Source organism: Micromesistius poutassou (genome assembly GCF_964030765.1).
Source record: "Micromesistius poutassou genome assembly, chromosome: 9".
NCBI classification, from domain to species: Eukaryota; Metazoa; Chordata; class Actinopteri; order Gadiformes; family Gadidae; genus Micromesistius; species Micromesistius poutassou.
Window position 1 is genome coordinate 1841905 of NC_140279.1, and position 14133 is coordinate 1856037.

A 14133-nucleotide genomic window follows, 5' to 3' on the forward strand; every position below is an offset into this window, starting at 1 on the left:
TGATTGAAATGGAAAACATGTCTATGTCAACATCAACCTATCCCAAGTAAAAATAACAAATTACATGTCGATTATAATATAGATAGAGACAAATATATGCATATAGACACAATAAATGTCGGCCTCTCACCTTTTGCGTGCAGAGTTTCCTCTGACCAGGGCCTGTAGCTTGGTGATGTCCTGTCTGCGGCGCTGGTACTCTGCCCTCTGCCTGGAGCCCCGCCACACAGCCTGGATCAGCGTGGCGGCCCGCACGCGCCTCTCCTCCTTGCAGTACCTGCGCCATGACCGCTAGAAAGGTGGGCAAGGGGGGCGGGAGAAGCCATTTAGTCCAAATGCAATATAAAACATTCCTATTGGTAGAGAAGGTGGTCCATTGGTCCATTTAAGGCCACACCCACACATTTTCTTTCAAGTTAGCATGGAGTGTTGTCAAACAGATCTCTGTATGCAAGCCTAAAAAGCATGCTTACAAGGTAATCGTAAAAACGACACGATTAATATGGAATATGGAGTATTTAAGGCACATACTAGGCAAGTAATCATTAAGAGTTCAAAAGACGACTGTGGTTTTATTTGACGCTCGATATGGGTCCTGTAGTGTCAGCACATGTTTTTAGAGATAGACATCAAGCAGGTGTGCCAAGTTCTACATCTCCGTTCCTCGGTCCTGCAGACTCGGTGAAGACGCGTGAAGGAAGAGATCAGCGCGTGTGTCGGGGTCGCCGCCGTACCTGGAGCACGACGGCCGCCTGCCTCATGGCCAGGTACTCCGTCCTCTGCAGCCGGGCTCTGAACCAGCGCTGCAGGAAGATGATCTTACGCATCACGTCCTTGTGCAGCGTGTCCTGCAGATGCTGCCGCTCCAGCTCCTTCAGGTAGACCTGCGGGCAGAGATGGACGTGCATGGACATGTTATACAGAGATATGACTACACAGCGGTGCAACAAAGAGATGTTATATCAAGATATTAGATAGAGATTTTACATAATATTTTATATACGTTGCATAGGCTTTATGTGGAACTGAAACAGACGTTATACAGAGATACAATAGGATAAGTGGTTTTGATTACGTCACATAATACTGCAACGCAAATCCCTTTCCATTCAACGTTATTTTTGATCAGATAAACTATGATCATATTCACCTTAGTTTTGCCGATCTGGTAGGTTGTGGGGTCCATGCCCATCTTCTGAAACAGCAGTGAGATGTCCTCTCTGGAGTCGGTGGCGTTCTTACGGAGCAGAACCCTGAAATGCTCGATGAACTCCTGCAGGAACGTCACAAAAACACCAATGGTTCAAAAGACGAAAGCCTCTGGGTTCAAGACCCGACTTCCACTGTCTTTTTGTAGACATGTTAGACCCCTGGGACGGAGTTGGAATACTTCTAAGAACTGCATGGGGCCCAGAAGGGCAGTTTTATTATATTTACTGTGGTATTTGAAATATGACCAATATTTCAATGATTGATTGCGTGTTGTGCTTTCCTTGAAGTGGCTATTTTTTTGCATGTTTTTATACTGCATCACTACATCATGACAAGGTCACTCACAAACACTTTTCCATTATTTTAGATTTGTGAATAAAAACTAAATAAACAAAGTCCATAAAAAAAAAAGAACGAAGAGGCCTACATTACCTGGAAGGTGTATTTGGCACCGTAGCCAGACCTCCTGATGCGAACCGTCTCCAGCATGCCCGTATACCGCAGCTGTTGCAGAACCAAGGCCTCGTCCAAACACATCTCCTTCTGCTCACAAACAACACAGCAGCCAAGATTATTTCAAAATTAAAGCCCACTATCTCCAACCATCTGCATTCCTTAAAAACTCATCTACTCAAACGCATGCATCATGAGGTTCTGGCTATAAAAGTTGTCAGGAAATAAGCCTTATCACCGTTGGAGGTTTTGTCCCAACCTAAACAACAGTTGTATTGTGGGTGACCATGTACTGAATGCATCAATTCTGTACTGCCAGTCTTACCTTCTCAGCATTGGAGCGAATACAACGGATGAAGAAAGGCTCGGCTTTACTCAGCGTTCCCAAGAGCTTGGTCAGGGAGGACTGGGAAACACAACGAATGGGGAGCCCACATCAGCATCCTCATAACTTTGTATACGTTTTTGTGATAAAGCTTTACCCGGAAAGCTTAAGGAAACCATTCAAGACTGTTGACTAGGGTTAAATCATTTTGAGCCGGTTCAAAATGATGTGTTTTGGTCAAGGACATCAGGAACAGCCAACCTTTTACTTGCCAAGATGTGATGTTACCTGGAACTGAGCACTGATGCTGGGGGTTTTCTTCTTCTTCTGCAGGCGGAGAAGGGTCTTGTTGGTGCGGTCTTGCAGAGTCAGGCCGACGATGAACTTGAGAGACCGTGAGTCCAGCAAACTCTGAACAGCAGACACGTCAGCGAAAAAGGTAAGTGACCACTTTACACAAATAAACCTTTCACAAAAAGTTACGCTGTAGGCGTGAAATAACTCAAAAGCTAAGTGCACTATATATATATATATATATATATTATTGCCCAATGGCCTGACTAACCTTAGGTATGATCTGCTTCTGCTTGGTCTGCTTGTTCTTCCTGGGGAAGGAAGACAAGAGAAGGAAAGAGAGATGTCAGAGGAGCAAAGGGGACACGGTTGTGGATGTAGGAGGATGGAGCGATGCAGTGGGAGTGAAGTTAGTAGGACGGTGAGCCTTCTTCATGCGCTGTGAGTCAATGGGATGACAGCCTGCTCCTGGAAGATGGGATGAATGATCGGGCAGAAAGAAAGTTCAAATAAGAAAAGAAGATGAAGGAGAGAAGAGAGAGAAGCCATGTTGTTGCGGATGAGAGTTGAGATGATACGAGTCCATTCATCCAGCCACTGAGCAGCCCCGCTCTTCACATACCAAGTCACTACTCTGTTGCTTCTACATAGCAGGAACCTATGATGTTCCATGTTGCTGTGTTGACGTGCACCAACCGCTGGCCGATCTGTCATGCAGAGTTGCCGGTGAGAATTCACCATCTCTGCTGCTCTCTCGTGGGCATTGCTCTTATGAAGCGTTCATGCAGCAGCCTTAAGCATTCACTCCGACAGCTGTGGTCTTTCATATGACCAGATAGCAGAATGACAGGAACACAATTTAATAACTAATAATTGCATAGCTGAACTGTCTAACGAAAATCAATGGAAGTTTCACTGAATGTGTTGATTTGAAGCCAACAGCGTTATGCTACTGTCTGCCTATCGTTTACTAAAAGATTAGATTTGTTGCTGGTTACAATACCATCTCTATATAAGGTCTTTCTTTTCTGTGATCTACTCTCTGATCTGATAACCGTCATGCCATCCCAGATGTTCTGGCTGAACTTGCACAGACAGTAGTGATCTATGATCTGTGATCCAGGATCTATCTGTTCTGTACTCGTCTACTGATGTCTACCGACGGCCTGGAGTGGCACCAGGGGGGGGGGGGGGGGGGGCGTGGTGGCGCCGCATCCCGCCTCTCAGCGGACTCACTGGAGGGCGTGTCGGGGGAACCTGAGGCGACCCCAGGACTGCAGCAGCTTGCGGGGGTCCTCGCTGTCCAGCTGCAGGTCGTTAATGGAGCTGACGATCTGAGCGTGCATGTCCCTGACGCACGCGCAGTCGCGCACGTAGACCCCGGGTGAGGAGAGAGAGAGAGGGGGGGGGGCCGGACGGAGGGGGGGGGGAGGGTGATGGAAAGAAGAGGGAGAAAAGAGAGGGAGGGTCGGGGTGAGGGGATGAAATAAAGGGAGGGTGTAGAATGAGGTGTGAAAGAACACGTGGCTGTTAGGAGGCCACCTCAGAAGACGTAGACACCCACACAGTGCCAGCACACCACCACCACCACCACCACCGCCACCGCCACCAAAGAGCCCATCAACCGAGAGATGTACACAACACGACAGACTGGTTGGGTGGAGGATCTGCGGGGGGAACGTAGACTCATCTCGTTTGCGATGAATCACCCTCATGGTTTATACTCCCGAACTCTTGGTCCTATTTCAAACCCCCCACCAAAGAAGCAGCCCGGAACAGACCACCCAACCACTCTGTCGTATTCTCCTTCTTAAGAAGAGACACAAATAGAATGAGTGATCATTGCGTATGTTTGTGGAGACGCACGCAGACCCTCGCCAGGGTTGTGGTGAGCATGCAGAGCTGGGCAAAAAGCTCGCCGTGGTTGGCCGCCCGTCTTCATGCTGGGGCTCTGTTATTGGCTGGGTGATTGTCTGTCACGGCCGGGCTTGGGTTTTAAGGATGTGCGGTCCTTTGGCGAAGACCGTGGATATCGGGGATACCAGAGGCGGGTCGTTCCTCGACCGGGGAGTGGTGTTACGGTATCGGTGACATGGGGGACTGTTGTGGTTAATTTGGAGGGGGCTTCTGGGTCCATGCAACACTGATACTACTTACCCATCGCTGAACAGTACCACTCAGATGAGGTCAAGCACCAGAGGAGGAGGCGACAAATGACTCAAGTCTAAAACATGTCTCAACATCAGTGCTTGCTGATCTACATGGGAATATGCTCTTTTTATTAAGGACATGGAATGGGCCATTGCACTGTGAGATTCGGTTGCGAATCTTCCAACCGTCCCCCGACCACATCCCCAATAAAAATAAATAGGTGCTAGGTCATGTTTTCCAAAGGCTGGGGTTTCATATTTTTAGCTTGGCTCCATTCTGAGAATTCTGGCCCGTTATTGGAGTTGTCCGTTGGGCCTCAAGCAGCTTTGTCTGTGTTTTCAGCACTCTGTGGGCCGTGTAAGTAATCCGGACGGCTAATCAGAATAGGCCAGTACAAACACCTTTCTGTGTTTCAGGGAAAGAATAATAAGCGTGGGGAAGCACAGGAGATTATCGAGGCTGCAGAGCAAGGGGGGGCTTACGCTGAGCAAAGGGGCCTGCCTCATCCACCGAGTTCTACATTGGATAATTAGGTTGAACTACATTACAGTTTAACTTTTATAAAAACATTAATAATCTAAAGCTCAGGGGACACACGTTCGTTTTGGTTTGAATTTGGATGACCTCCTCGTCTGCTGAGCTACAACACCCGAATACGTAGTGCAACTCAGAATGGAGAACAAGAACAAAAAGGAATATGTTCCCCTCAACATCAGTCATTTGTTTCCCCCGCTGCTTGACCTCATCCCTCCGTTCCCTGTTTTCCCTGTCCTCCGGAACACTTACTTCTTACTCTCATAGCTAGCAAAGATGTCTTCAAAGGCCTCTAGAGGGCGCTCCTCTGAGTGATCAAAGCTGAAATCGAGCATAGAGGCTCGTCTGTGGAAGGGAGAGGAAGACAACCGCACACATGATGGGGGATCACCGGGGGGTGGAGGGGGGAGAGGGGGGGAGAGAGGGGGAGGGGCAAGAGCCCTGGGGCCAACAAGATGACATGAAGGAAGACACTGTTGTTGTAAGCTGTGTTTTCATTAAAACTCGTCTTTCAGAGTAGCTTAATCTACAACAGGGAGTGCTAAAGAGTAATTGCTGGGAGTGCTTAAGAACAATCCAGGACTCTTTGATACATGAATCATTCGAAGTCCTCCTTCATGTCGTCCATCACTAAAAGAAAGCAGTAAAGGTATACAGTGAACCCAACCTACAAAACACAAAGAACCATCCTGGGCGAAACTCAAAATGCTGCATAAAGATAGCAATTGGGGTGTGGAAGTTACAGGACTATGCTGCTGCGCCTGGTGAACTTGTATTTTAATGATATATTATTATAACTTGTCCACAGGTGCTGCAGCTACCAGTCAAGGATCTGGGTGAAATCTGCTGCCGTTAGACTTGGGGGAAAGAGACAGTTAGTCTGTTGGGTGCAGAGTACAAAGAAAATACTAATAATGATGTGTAAAATGTGTCATGGACCTTAGTAACAACCATTAACTCTAACTCTAAGAGAGAGAGAGAGTGTGTATGTGTGTGTGTGAGAGAGTGAGAGAGTGAGTGAGTGAGTGAGTGAGTGAGTGAGTGAGTGTATGTTTGTGAGTGAGTGAGTGAGTGAGTGAGTGAGTGTGAGTGTGTGTGTGTGTGTGTGTCAGAGAGTGAGTGAGTGAGTGTGTGTCAGAGAGTGAGTGAGTGTGAGTCAGAGAGTGAGTGAGTGTGTGTCAGAGAGTGAGTGAGTGTGAGTCAGAGAGTGAGTGAGTGTGTGTCAGAGAGTGAGTGAGTGTGTCAGAGAGTGAGTGTGTGTGTGTCAGAGAGTGAGTGAGTGTGTGTCAGAGAGTGGGTGAGTGTGTCAGAGAGTGAGTGAGTGTGTGTCAGAGAGTGAGTGAGTGTGTGTCAGAGAGTGAGTGAGTGTGTGTCAGAGAGTGAGTGAGTGAGTGTGTGTCAGAGAGTGAGTGAGTGTGTGTCAGAGAGTGAGTGAGTGTGTGTCAGAGAGTGAGTGAGTGTGTGTCAGAGAGTGAGTGAGTGTGTGTCAGAGAGTGAGTGAGTGAGTGTGTGTCAGAGAGTGAGTGAGTGTGTGTGTGTCAGAGAGTGAGTGAGTGTGTGTCAGAGAGTGAGTGAGTGTGTGTCAGAGAGTGAGTGAGTGAGTGTGTGTCAGAGAGTGAGTGAGTGTGAGTCAGAGAGTGAGTGAGTGTGAGTCAGAGAGTGAGTGAGTGTGTGTCAGAGAGTGAGGGTGTGTCTGTCAGAGAGTGAGTGAGTGTGTGTCAGAGAGTGAGTGAGTGTGTCAGAGAGTGAGTGAGTGTGTGTCAGAGAGTGAGTGAGTGTGTGTCAGAGAGTGAGTGAGTGTGTGTCAGAGAGTGAGTGAGTGTGTGTCAGAGAGTGAGTGTGTGTCTGTCAGAGAGTGAGTGAGTGTGTGTCAGAGAGTGAGTGAGTGAGTCCCAGAATGCGCTCTTACTTGTACATCTTTTCCACCGGGGGGTTGGGCCTTTGCAGCTCTCCTAGTGGAGTCCTGGAGGGAGGCCGCACCACACCTAGACAAGACACGTAGACAGACGAGGAATCAAGACAAGCTCCTCAAGTTCTAAAAAAAGCACCAACAGCATTCTGCGGTGACTACAACCCCAGTGCTTTCCAAGTATTTGTCGCTCAATTGAATTGTTGAATCTAAATCGGATGCAATCGGATGCAAATGCAAACTGTAGATTTGCATATAATTGTCCTAAAATAACCCTGTTGCAGGCCTTTGGGTCCCTCAGTAGCCTGGCTTCAAAGACTAATTAAAGGGGAGAAACGTGAGAAATCTGGTAGTGGGAATTATCCTTCACATGTGAACGTCAGTAAAACTTGAAACAGCCGGAGAGATTTAAGTGGCGGGGGTCCTTAAACAACCTCTTTTAACCGGTGGCAGCTCAACAATACTTCATCACCCAGCTCAAAAGGGTAGTCTCTACTGCATTGACACAAATTTGCAGAAAAGGCTTACATATAAACATATATAAAAACATTACGTCAATATATTTGTCTCAGATTTCTTAATGATCTATTACTTGGATCCCATTCTTTCCTCCCCAACTAATATGTCCCACTGTAAAACTTGGATTTTCCTACACAGAACAGAAAACTTGCCCCCTCAACACCATAACCGACAGTAAACAAACCCCATGATGTCCACGGTCCCAAGTAAAAGACACTGAAAATACCTTTTTTTTTCTTTTCTTCCGTGACACAGACTTAAGACGTACCAGTAAATGCTTGAAAACACATTCAGTGAAAACATTGGCTCCCCCCTCTACTGAGAGGCAGGCTTGCTGTGCCCGGCCCACCGCTCCGTACCTGCCGCCTTGGTGGCCCAGCGCCTCCCGGCCTGGTTGAAGGCGGCCATGCCCCTGATGGTGGCCCGCAGGATGCCCCAGCGGAACATGGCCACCGGGTCGTTGCCGATGAGCTGCCGCACAAAGGCCCGGTCGCTGCTCCGCAGCAGGGCCACGATGTCCGGGCGCATGTGGTCCGTGTTCTTCTCACGGAAATCCTACGGGGGGTCGTCCATGATACCGGGATGTTAGGGAACGCATCAAGTTACGTCAAGTTAAAAGATGAGAAGAAACTGCGAAAACAGCCCACACTCTTGGCTGTACTTCAAGTTTTGGTGGTTCATGCGGTGATTCAATGAGTTTATTAGATCAGCCTTCCAGCCTATTAGCCTTCCGGAAGAAGCATCCAGAGACATTTCTTGGTCCAGATAAGCCTTGAAAGGCCTTTAACTTTAAATTGATTCCATCCCTTGCTCTTTTTAAGTTGATAATTACAAGTGGTGAGGAGAATCCATATACTGTAGATGGTTTCCTATTCCCCCTCGTCTTTAGATGTATATCGACTAGTAACGCCTACCTTGATCTGGTACTTGACCATCCCAGCGAAGTGGCGGATGACAAAGGCAGGCTCCATGACCGGTGTGGCCACAAAGTACTTGTTCCCCTGGTGCTGCTGCTTGAACTTGGCCAGCAGGGTGATGTCCGTGGCATGAGGAAAACTGAAACACAGGGACAGACGTGACGTTCAGTATGCAAATGTGATTTTTTTTCTTTCTTTCCTGACGAAAATAATAGCCGCTCATACCAAAAAAATATTCCAATGATTAAAGTTTCACTGTGTACAGAGACAAATCATAACGAATATCCTCCGCTGAATAACGCACCCTGTATCGATGAGCTATCACCAATCAATAACAGGTTGTTTGTGATTGTGATATTGCGATATCACATATTCTGTGACAGCTCATCGATACAGAATGATCACATGACGTAAAGCAGGGAGCAGCATTGGTTCTTACTTGCTCTCCTCGTCCAGGAGGTAGAGCAGGCCGGTGGGCTTCTTGCTGATCAGGTGGATGCAGCCCACGTTGTCCGTGTAGTCAATGTTGTGCCAGGTGATTCCCTCTGCTTGATACTCTTCCTGTTTGGAAACCAATGAACAATGAGGGATATTAATAAACAAACAAACGAGCTGGGAGATAAACGTCGCCTCTAAATAACATTGCCTATTAAAACATTTACGAGAATAACTTGCGGCTGTCAAATGATGAATCATTATTGAATTGATCATTCTTATTAACCATTTAGTTATCTAGGAGACGCTAGGCATCTTGCTAAATGATTCCTAGAGGTAGGCGCGGACTTAGCGTATCCAACCCAGCGTGTTTCGGCGGGGAACCCAACACCCTGAACATGACTGAGGAACAATGAGGAGGAGAAGGCGTACCTGCTCCAGTTTGAAGATGTGCTGGTTGAAGTAATACTGTAGCTGCTCGTTGGCATAGTTGATGCAGAACTGCTCAAAGCTGTTGGTTTCAAAGTCCTCAAACCCAAATATATCCAGGACGCCGATAGACAAGCACTGGGAAATAGAAGGCATGGCATGGAACGTATGGCATGAGGCACATGTGAACTAATAACCATCAAATAATATGCTAATGCTGTGCTAAAAATGAGAAGCTCCTGAAAGTAAGCTTACCACAATACAGAGTGGTGTGGGTGAGTGGTGTGAGTGAGTGAGTGAGTGAGTGAGTGAGTGAGTGAGTGAGTGAGTGAGTGTGTGTCTCTCTCTCTCTTACAGGGACAGATTCCTTCATGTCTCTCTTGTTCAGCAGGGCATGGTTGATGCGCAGCACAATCCAGTCGAAAAGGGCACTGTACAGAGACTTGGCCATGGAGTCCCTGGTTGTGATGGCCTGGTGCAAAGCGGGAGACGGTAAGTCAATTGGCAGAAATGGTTTGATGTAGGACGACACGCACGCGTATACATTATATCGGAGCTTGAGAAGAAGGGGACACGGCAGTGTTACAGGCACTGTGATATTGAATTTATTATTTACACTTTGATTTAATTATTCATAAAATAATGATTAATGAACAATTATTGTTCACTGTTTAACTCTGTTTATGCCATGTTGAATATGAAGTTATATTTTCGAATAATAATCGAATGCCAGTGAAAAATGGCAGAGGAACTGCCAATAAAAAAAATTAAAGGTCAACAAAAACTACATTTTGTTAACTGAATAAGCTTAATAAAGGAGAAGTGAAAACCCCTATCCACCTGACTGTGTTATTACTGTGTCTGTACAGCACCACACGGTAGGGCTGGACTCCTACCTCACTGTGGCTGTAGGGCAGGATGAGCTTGTCATTGACCGTCACCGTCTTCCTCTTAGTCAGGGCCTCAACCAGCAACTCCTCTTTCACCTGGAGGCAATGACATGTTGCTACAGTCAGACATTACCGTAACCAGCAGTGAGGCCTGCAGTCATGCACGTCTTCGGATGCAAGCGAATGCACGCACGCACACACACACACAGACACCCCCCCCCCCCCCCGTGGCCAATCATATGCCGCTTTTCCACCGACAGTACCAGCTCGACTCGACTGACCCCGCCTTTTTTGCGTTTCCATTGGCAAAAAAAGTACCTGGTACCTAGTACCGGGTACTTTTTTTAGTACTACCTCCATCGAGGTTCCAAGCGAGCGGAGTAGGTACTTTTGTGTGACGTAAAAAGGCTGCTGGCAACTGATTGGCCAGCGGCTTTAAATCCCGCTCCCGAGGGGGACACTGATCAGCGTTTCGCCGTGTGTGTCGCTCCTTTCCCGGGGTTAGAGTTAGGCTGCGCGTGGTTGTGTGTGTCGGGCGTGGTTGTGTGTGTCCGGCGTGGCTGGAGTCCACGGACCCGCTCCCGAGGATCAGCGTTTCGCTGTTTCGTTTTAGTGTCGTTCCTTTCCCAGGGCTCGAGTTTCGCCTCCATCAACGTTACCGTATGACAACAATAGACGCACAGTCATTGCGCTTTTTATTTTATTTTCCATCATAACCTTTCCCGGGAATCAGGAAATAGTCTTGATCAGATTTAGATTTCCTGGGAACCGCGTCTCCCGTGATTAAAACCTAATGACGACCCGCCCATGGTGGAGAGGTTATTTTCTACGACCCGCCCACATTGAAGAGGTACTTTTTTTAGATGGAAACGCGACGTGCCTGGAACCAAACCGAGTCGAGCTGATACTGTCGGTGGAAAAGCGACAATAGAGGATTAAACCTACTCTGTAACCAGCTGACTACATGCATCCGTTTTGACTCTGGCAATTGTAAATCTAATTTACACACACACACACACACTACCTTCAGCAGATCAGAGAGGGTAGCCAGGACATCAGGAGGGCCCACGTCCAAGCCTTCTTCCCGGCCGTCGGTCTTGTCGCTGTAGGTCACATTTCCCAGGTACAAGATGGCCGACAGTATAGAGAAGATCCTGCATCGGAGGTAGAAAACAGCTTTACACAAACGGAATCAAAATTGTCTAAAATCAAAATCTGTTTCCAATGGTGGTCATGTGCCGATTATGCTTGCGTGCGATTGGCTCACTGTTTCTTGGTGGCCGAGAGGAAGCCAACCATCTCCATGGCCTGCTGCAGCCTCTCAAAGTCATGCCGCAAATCCTCCTCATCCTCGATCCTGAAGTTTTGCTGTGGGAAGGAAAAAGGAGAGGCAGATGTGGGTGAGTCGCTTGACAAAAAGCAAGAGAGATCCGAGAGAGAAAGACTGAGGGCGGAAGACGTGATTCAAGCCCCTGCAGTGCAACTGCAGGGAACTTTGTCGATCACAACCACAGGTATTCTAAGTACGGTACATCAAGAAATCAGGCAAATGCTACGGTAACATCTAAAAAACAAATGTAAATTAATTAAAAATATAACAGAAACTGCATAAAAAAAATACAAAACATGCCGGGCTAAAAATACGTATACATGGCCAAAAATGATTTCTTTATGACGAGAAGAGATAAACACGGTTAAAGAAAAGTGTGCAAACTGTATGGCAAGTAATGGGAATCCTATGAGGGGTGTGTGTGTTTGTGTGAATGTGTATGTGTAAGTGTGTGTACAAATGGAGGCTGGAGGTACACAAAGGGAACCTCATTAACATGCAGTGCACATATGGCAGGAAGCAGGGAGCAGGTTGCATACGCAGCCCATTCAGCAGAGTGACAATCCCCCTGAATAACAGGCCATCCCATCGCTGAATAACAGGTCATTACAGTCTGAGGCATGGCCTTCCTCCAGGCTCACATCTCATCATAACATGAAACTTTCACAAGAGTCTGCGCTTTATCAATATATATTTTGGAGAACATCTATATAAATATCCTTCTAACCATTAGAGCTGACTGACTAGACTGGTCTGAGTGAATGGGTAATTATGTCTTCCCGGGCACAGTTGGTCGGGCATTCATTCATTCATGTGGTTTGAAGCAGTGAATAGAGCTCTATGCATACAAATGAGGTGGGAATGGTAGCTAGACAGAATGCACAAGGATAAACCTGATCCAGGCCCGGAGACATTTACAACCAGCTGCCTCGGTGGTTCAACATATCAGCACCTTTCTCCAGTGCTGACTGGTTATACCGTCTGCGAGCCGGAACACATACTTCTCGATTTCATCGCGCATAACAGAATGAGCAAGAATGGAGGACGTGGCGGTGGAGCCGTCATCGTCCCATCAAACAGATGCAGACAGCCGTGCGGAGGGAATAGGAGGAGACTAGGGATAGCATGTGGGGCTACACTGTGGTAGTTGGTACCTGCTTGAGGTAAAGCTAGTTATTCAGGTGAACACAGCCGTCGAGAGGGAACAGGAGGAGACTACACATAGTATGTAGGTGGTACCTGCTTGAGGTAAAGGTAGTCTTCAGGTGCCAGCAGCTTGAACTCCCTCCGCTCCTCCTCAGAGGCTCCCATCAGCAGGTAGTAGAACACATGGTAGTTCCTATGGATGGAAACAAACAAGATCGCTGTAAGGGTGGACAAAATGGACACATGCACACATTTAGACACATGCCATGGCCAGTTAGTGAAAGTAACATTAAAGTTGTTTCTTTGTGGTTGCATGTGACAGCACATTTGCTAGTTAGCTCGTTTTTACCAGCGTGGTTCTCTTATATTGTAGAAGTTTGATTGTATTTGATTGTTTATGATCGGCTTCTTCAAACCGGAGCACGTCAGAAGATTCAGATTCAGGTAAACAGATCATTTACACACATTAATATTAAGGCCCCTTGTTTGAAGAAAAAAACACAGCATAAGGACCAATGACAATAGCTAAGCTGCCTGATGTTGATATCCGTTTCTGTGTTGCTACAGGCGACCTGATAGGCCGGCTTGGTAGCTCGACTGCAAAGCAACACATGTGTAATGAGTTTCTGTGTTTATATCTGTGACACAGCAACACGCCATGCAGCCGGATCACTGTGGTACCAGATGGCGTAAACAGCCTGTGTACAGTGTGGTTATTTGCAAACTGCGTGGGTTGCTGCTGCTGCTGCTGCTGCTGCTGCTGACGACGACTGCATGACTGGATAGGGGAAGGGGGCAAAACCTGACACCTACGTGTCCTGAACCGGAAGGGAGTAGGAATACGTGGGCCCATGCGCAAGCTCCCAAACCGAGCTCTTGTCAAAGGTCCTCAGGGATTAATGAATTAATACAAATTATAATATCAATGATGATGTTAATTCAATTAAATATGAGATTGAAATGCGTTGTACAGTTTGTATATACCTATACAAAAGGGACAATTGCACCAACACCTTATTGCCGAATGCATATAAAGTCAGTCAAAACAGGAAAAGGGGAAATGTAATGGCTAACAGACTACGAAAAAATGTCATGTTTCATTCCTTTACATAACAGAAGTTAATGCTTAACTCTCACAAACAGCAGAGTTGTTTGTGTCACAAAGCTAAGAATACCACACATCAAAGAATTGCACCTCACCTACTAATTACGACAACCAAGAACCTATCCAAGACATACATACTAGCGTTAGCCAGTCTAAGTTCAAAGAAAGTGAGTGTGGCGGTTGTGTACGTTAAGTATGTCACGTAAAAGACGTGAGCAGTGTGATTAAGGTATACTAAAAGCATTGTAAAGTTAGAACATTTTTCCACCAGTCTATATAAAGTTAAGCACCCCACCATCCCTGTGTGTGTAATGGGTGCGTGCGTGTGTGTGTGTGTGCGTGTGGTTGCGCAGTGTGTGTTTGCACTCGCGTGCACGTGTGTTGGTAGATGCAGGCCGGTTCAAGGTTGGGCTTTGGCCTTCAGTCAGAATCATTATCAAAACACTAAAAGCCTCTTTGTGCCCCTGCCTCCCCATTCGTTCAG

The 14133-nt window shown here is 47.0% G+C and overlaps 1 protein-coding gene across 9 annotated transcripts in view; it reads right to left on the bottom strand.

Moving 5' to 3' along the window:
* Positions 1–14133, bottom strand: part of LOC311353271 (myosin IXB) — a 60230-nt gene that overhangs the window by 14280 nt on the left and 31817 nt on the right. For 6 of the 9 annotated variants that reach the window (XM_084473119.1, XM_084473116.1, XM_084473117.1 and 3 more), the window contains exons 7-25: positions 12638–12737; positions 11336–11436; positions 11093–11222; positions 10075–10164; positions 9534–9650; positions 9182–9316; positions 8754–8875; positions 8312–8453; positions 7757–7952; positions 6879–6954; positions 5222–5314; positions 3521–3634; positions 2556–2595; positions 2279–2401; positions 1991–2071; positions 1645–1755; positions 1151–1273; positions 735–884; positions 131–291 (exon numbers count right to left, since the gene is read on the bottom strand). In XM_084473119.1, the coding sequence (XP_084329245.1) occupies positions 131–291; positions 735–884; positions 1151–1273; positions 1645–1755; positions 1991–2071; positions 2279–2401; positions 2556–2595; positions 3521–3634; positions 5222–5314; positions 6879–6954; positions 7757–7952; positions 8312–8453; positions 8754–8875; positions 9182–9316; positions 9534–9650; positions 10075–10164; positions 11093–11222; positions 11336–11436; positions 12638–12737 (2205 nt within the window). The remainder of the gene's footprint in view (positions 1–130; positions 292–734; positions 885–1150; positions 1274–1644; positions 1756–1990; positions 2072–2278; positions 2402–2555; positions 2596–3520; positions 3635–5221; positions 5315–6878; positions 6955–7756; positions 7953–8311; positions 8454–8753; positions 8876–9181; positions 9317–9533; positions 9651–10074; positions 10165–11092; positions 11223–11335; positions 11437–12637; positions 12738–14133) is intronic. The other 3 variants (XM_084473118.1, XM_084473120.1, XM_084473121.1) reach the window with 3 other exon arrangements.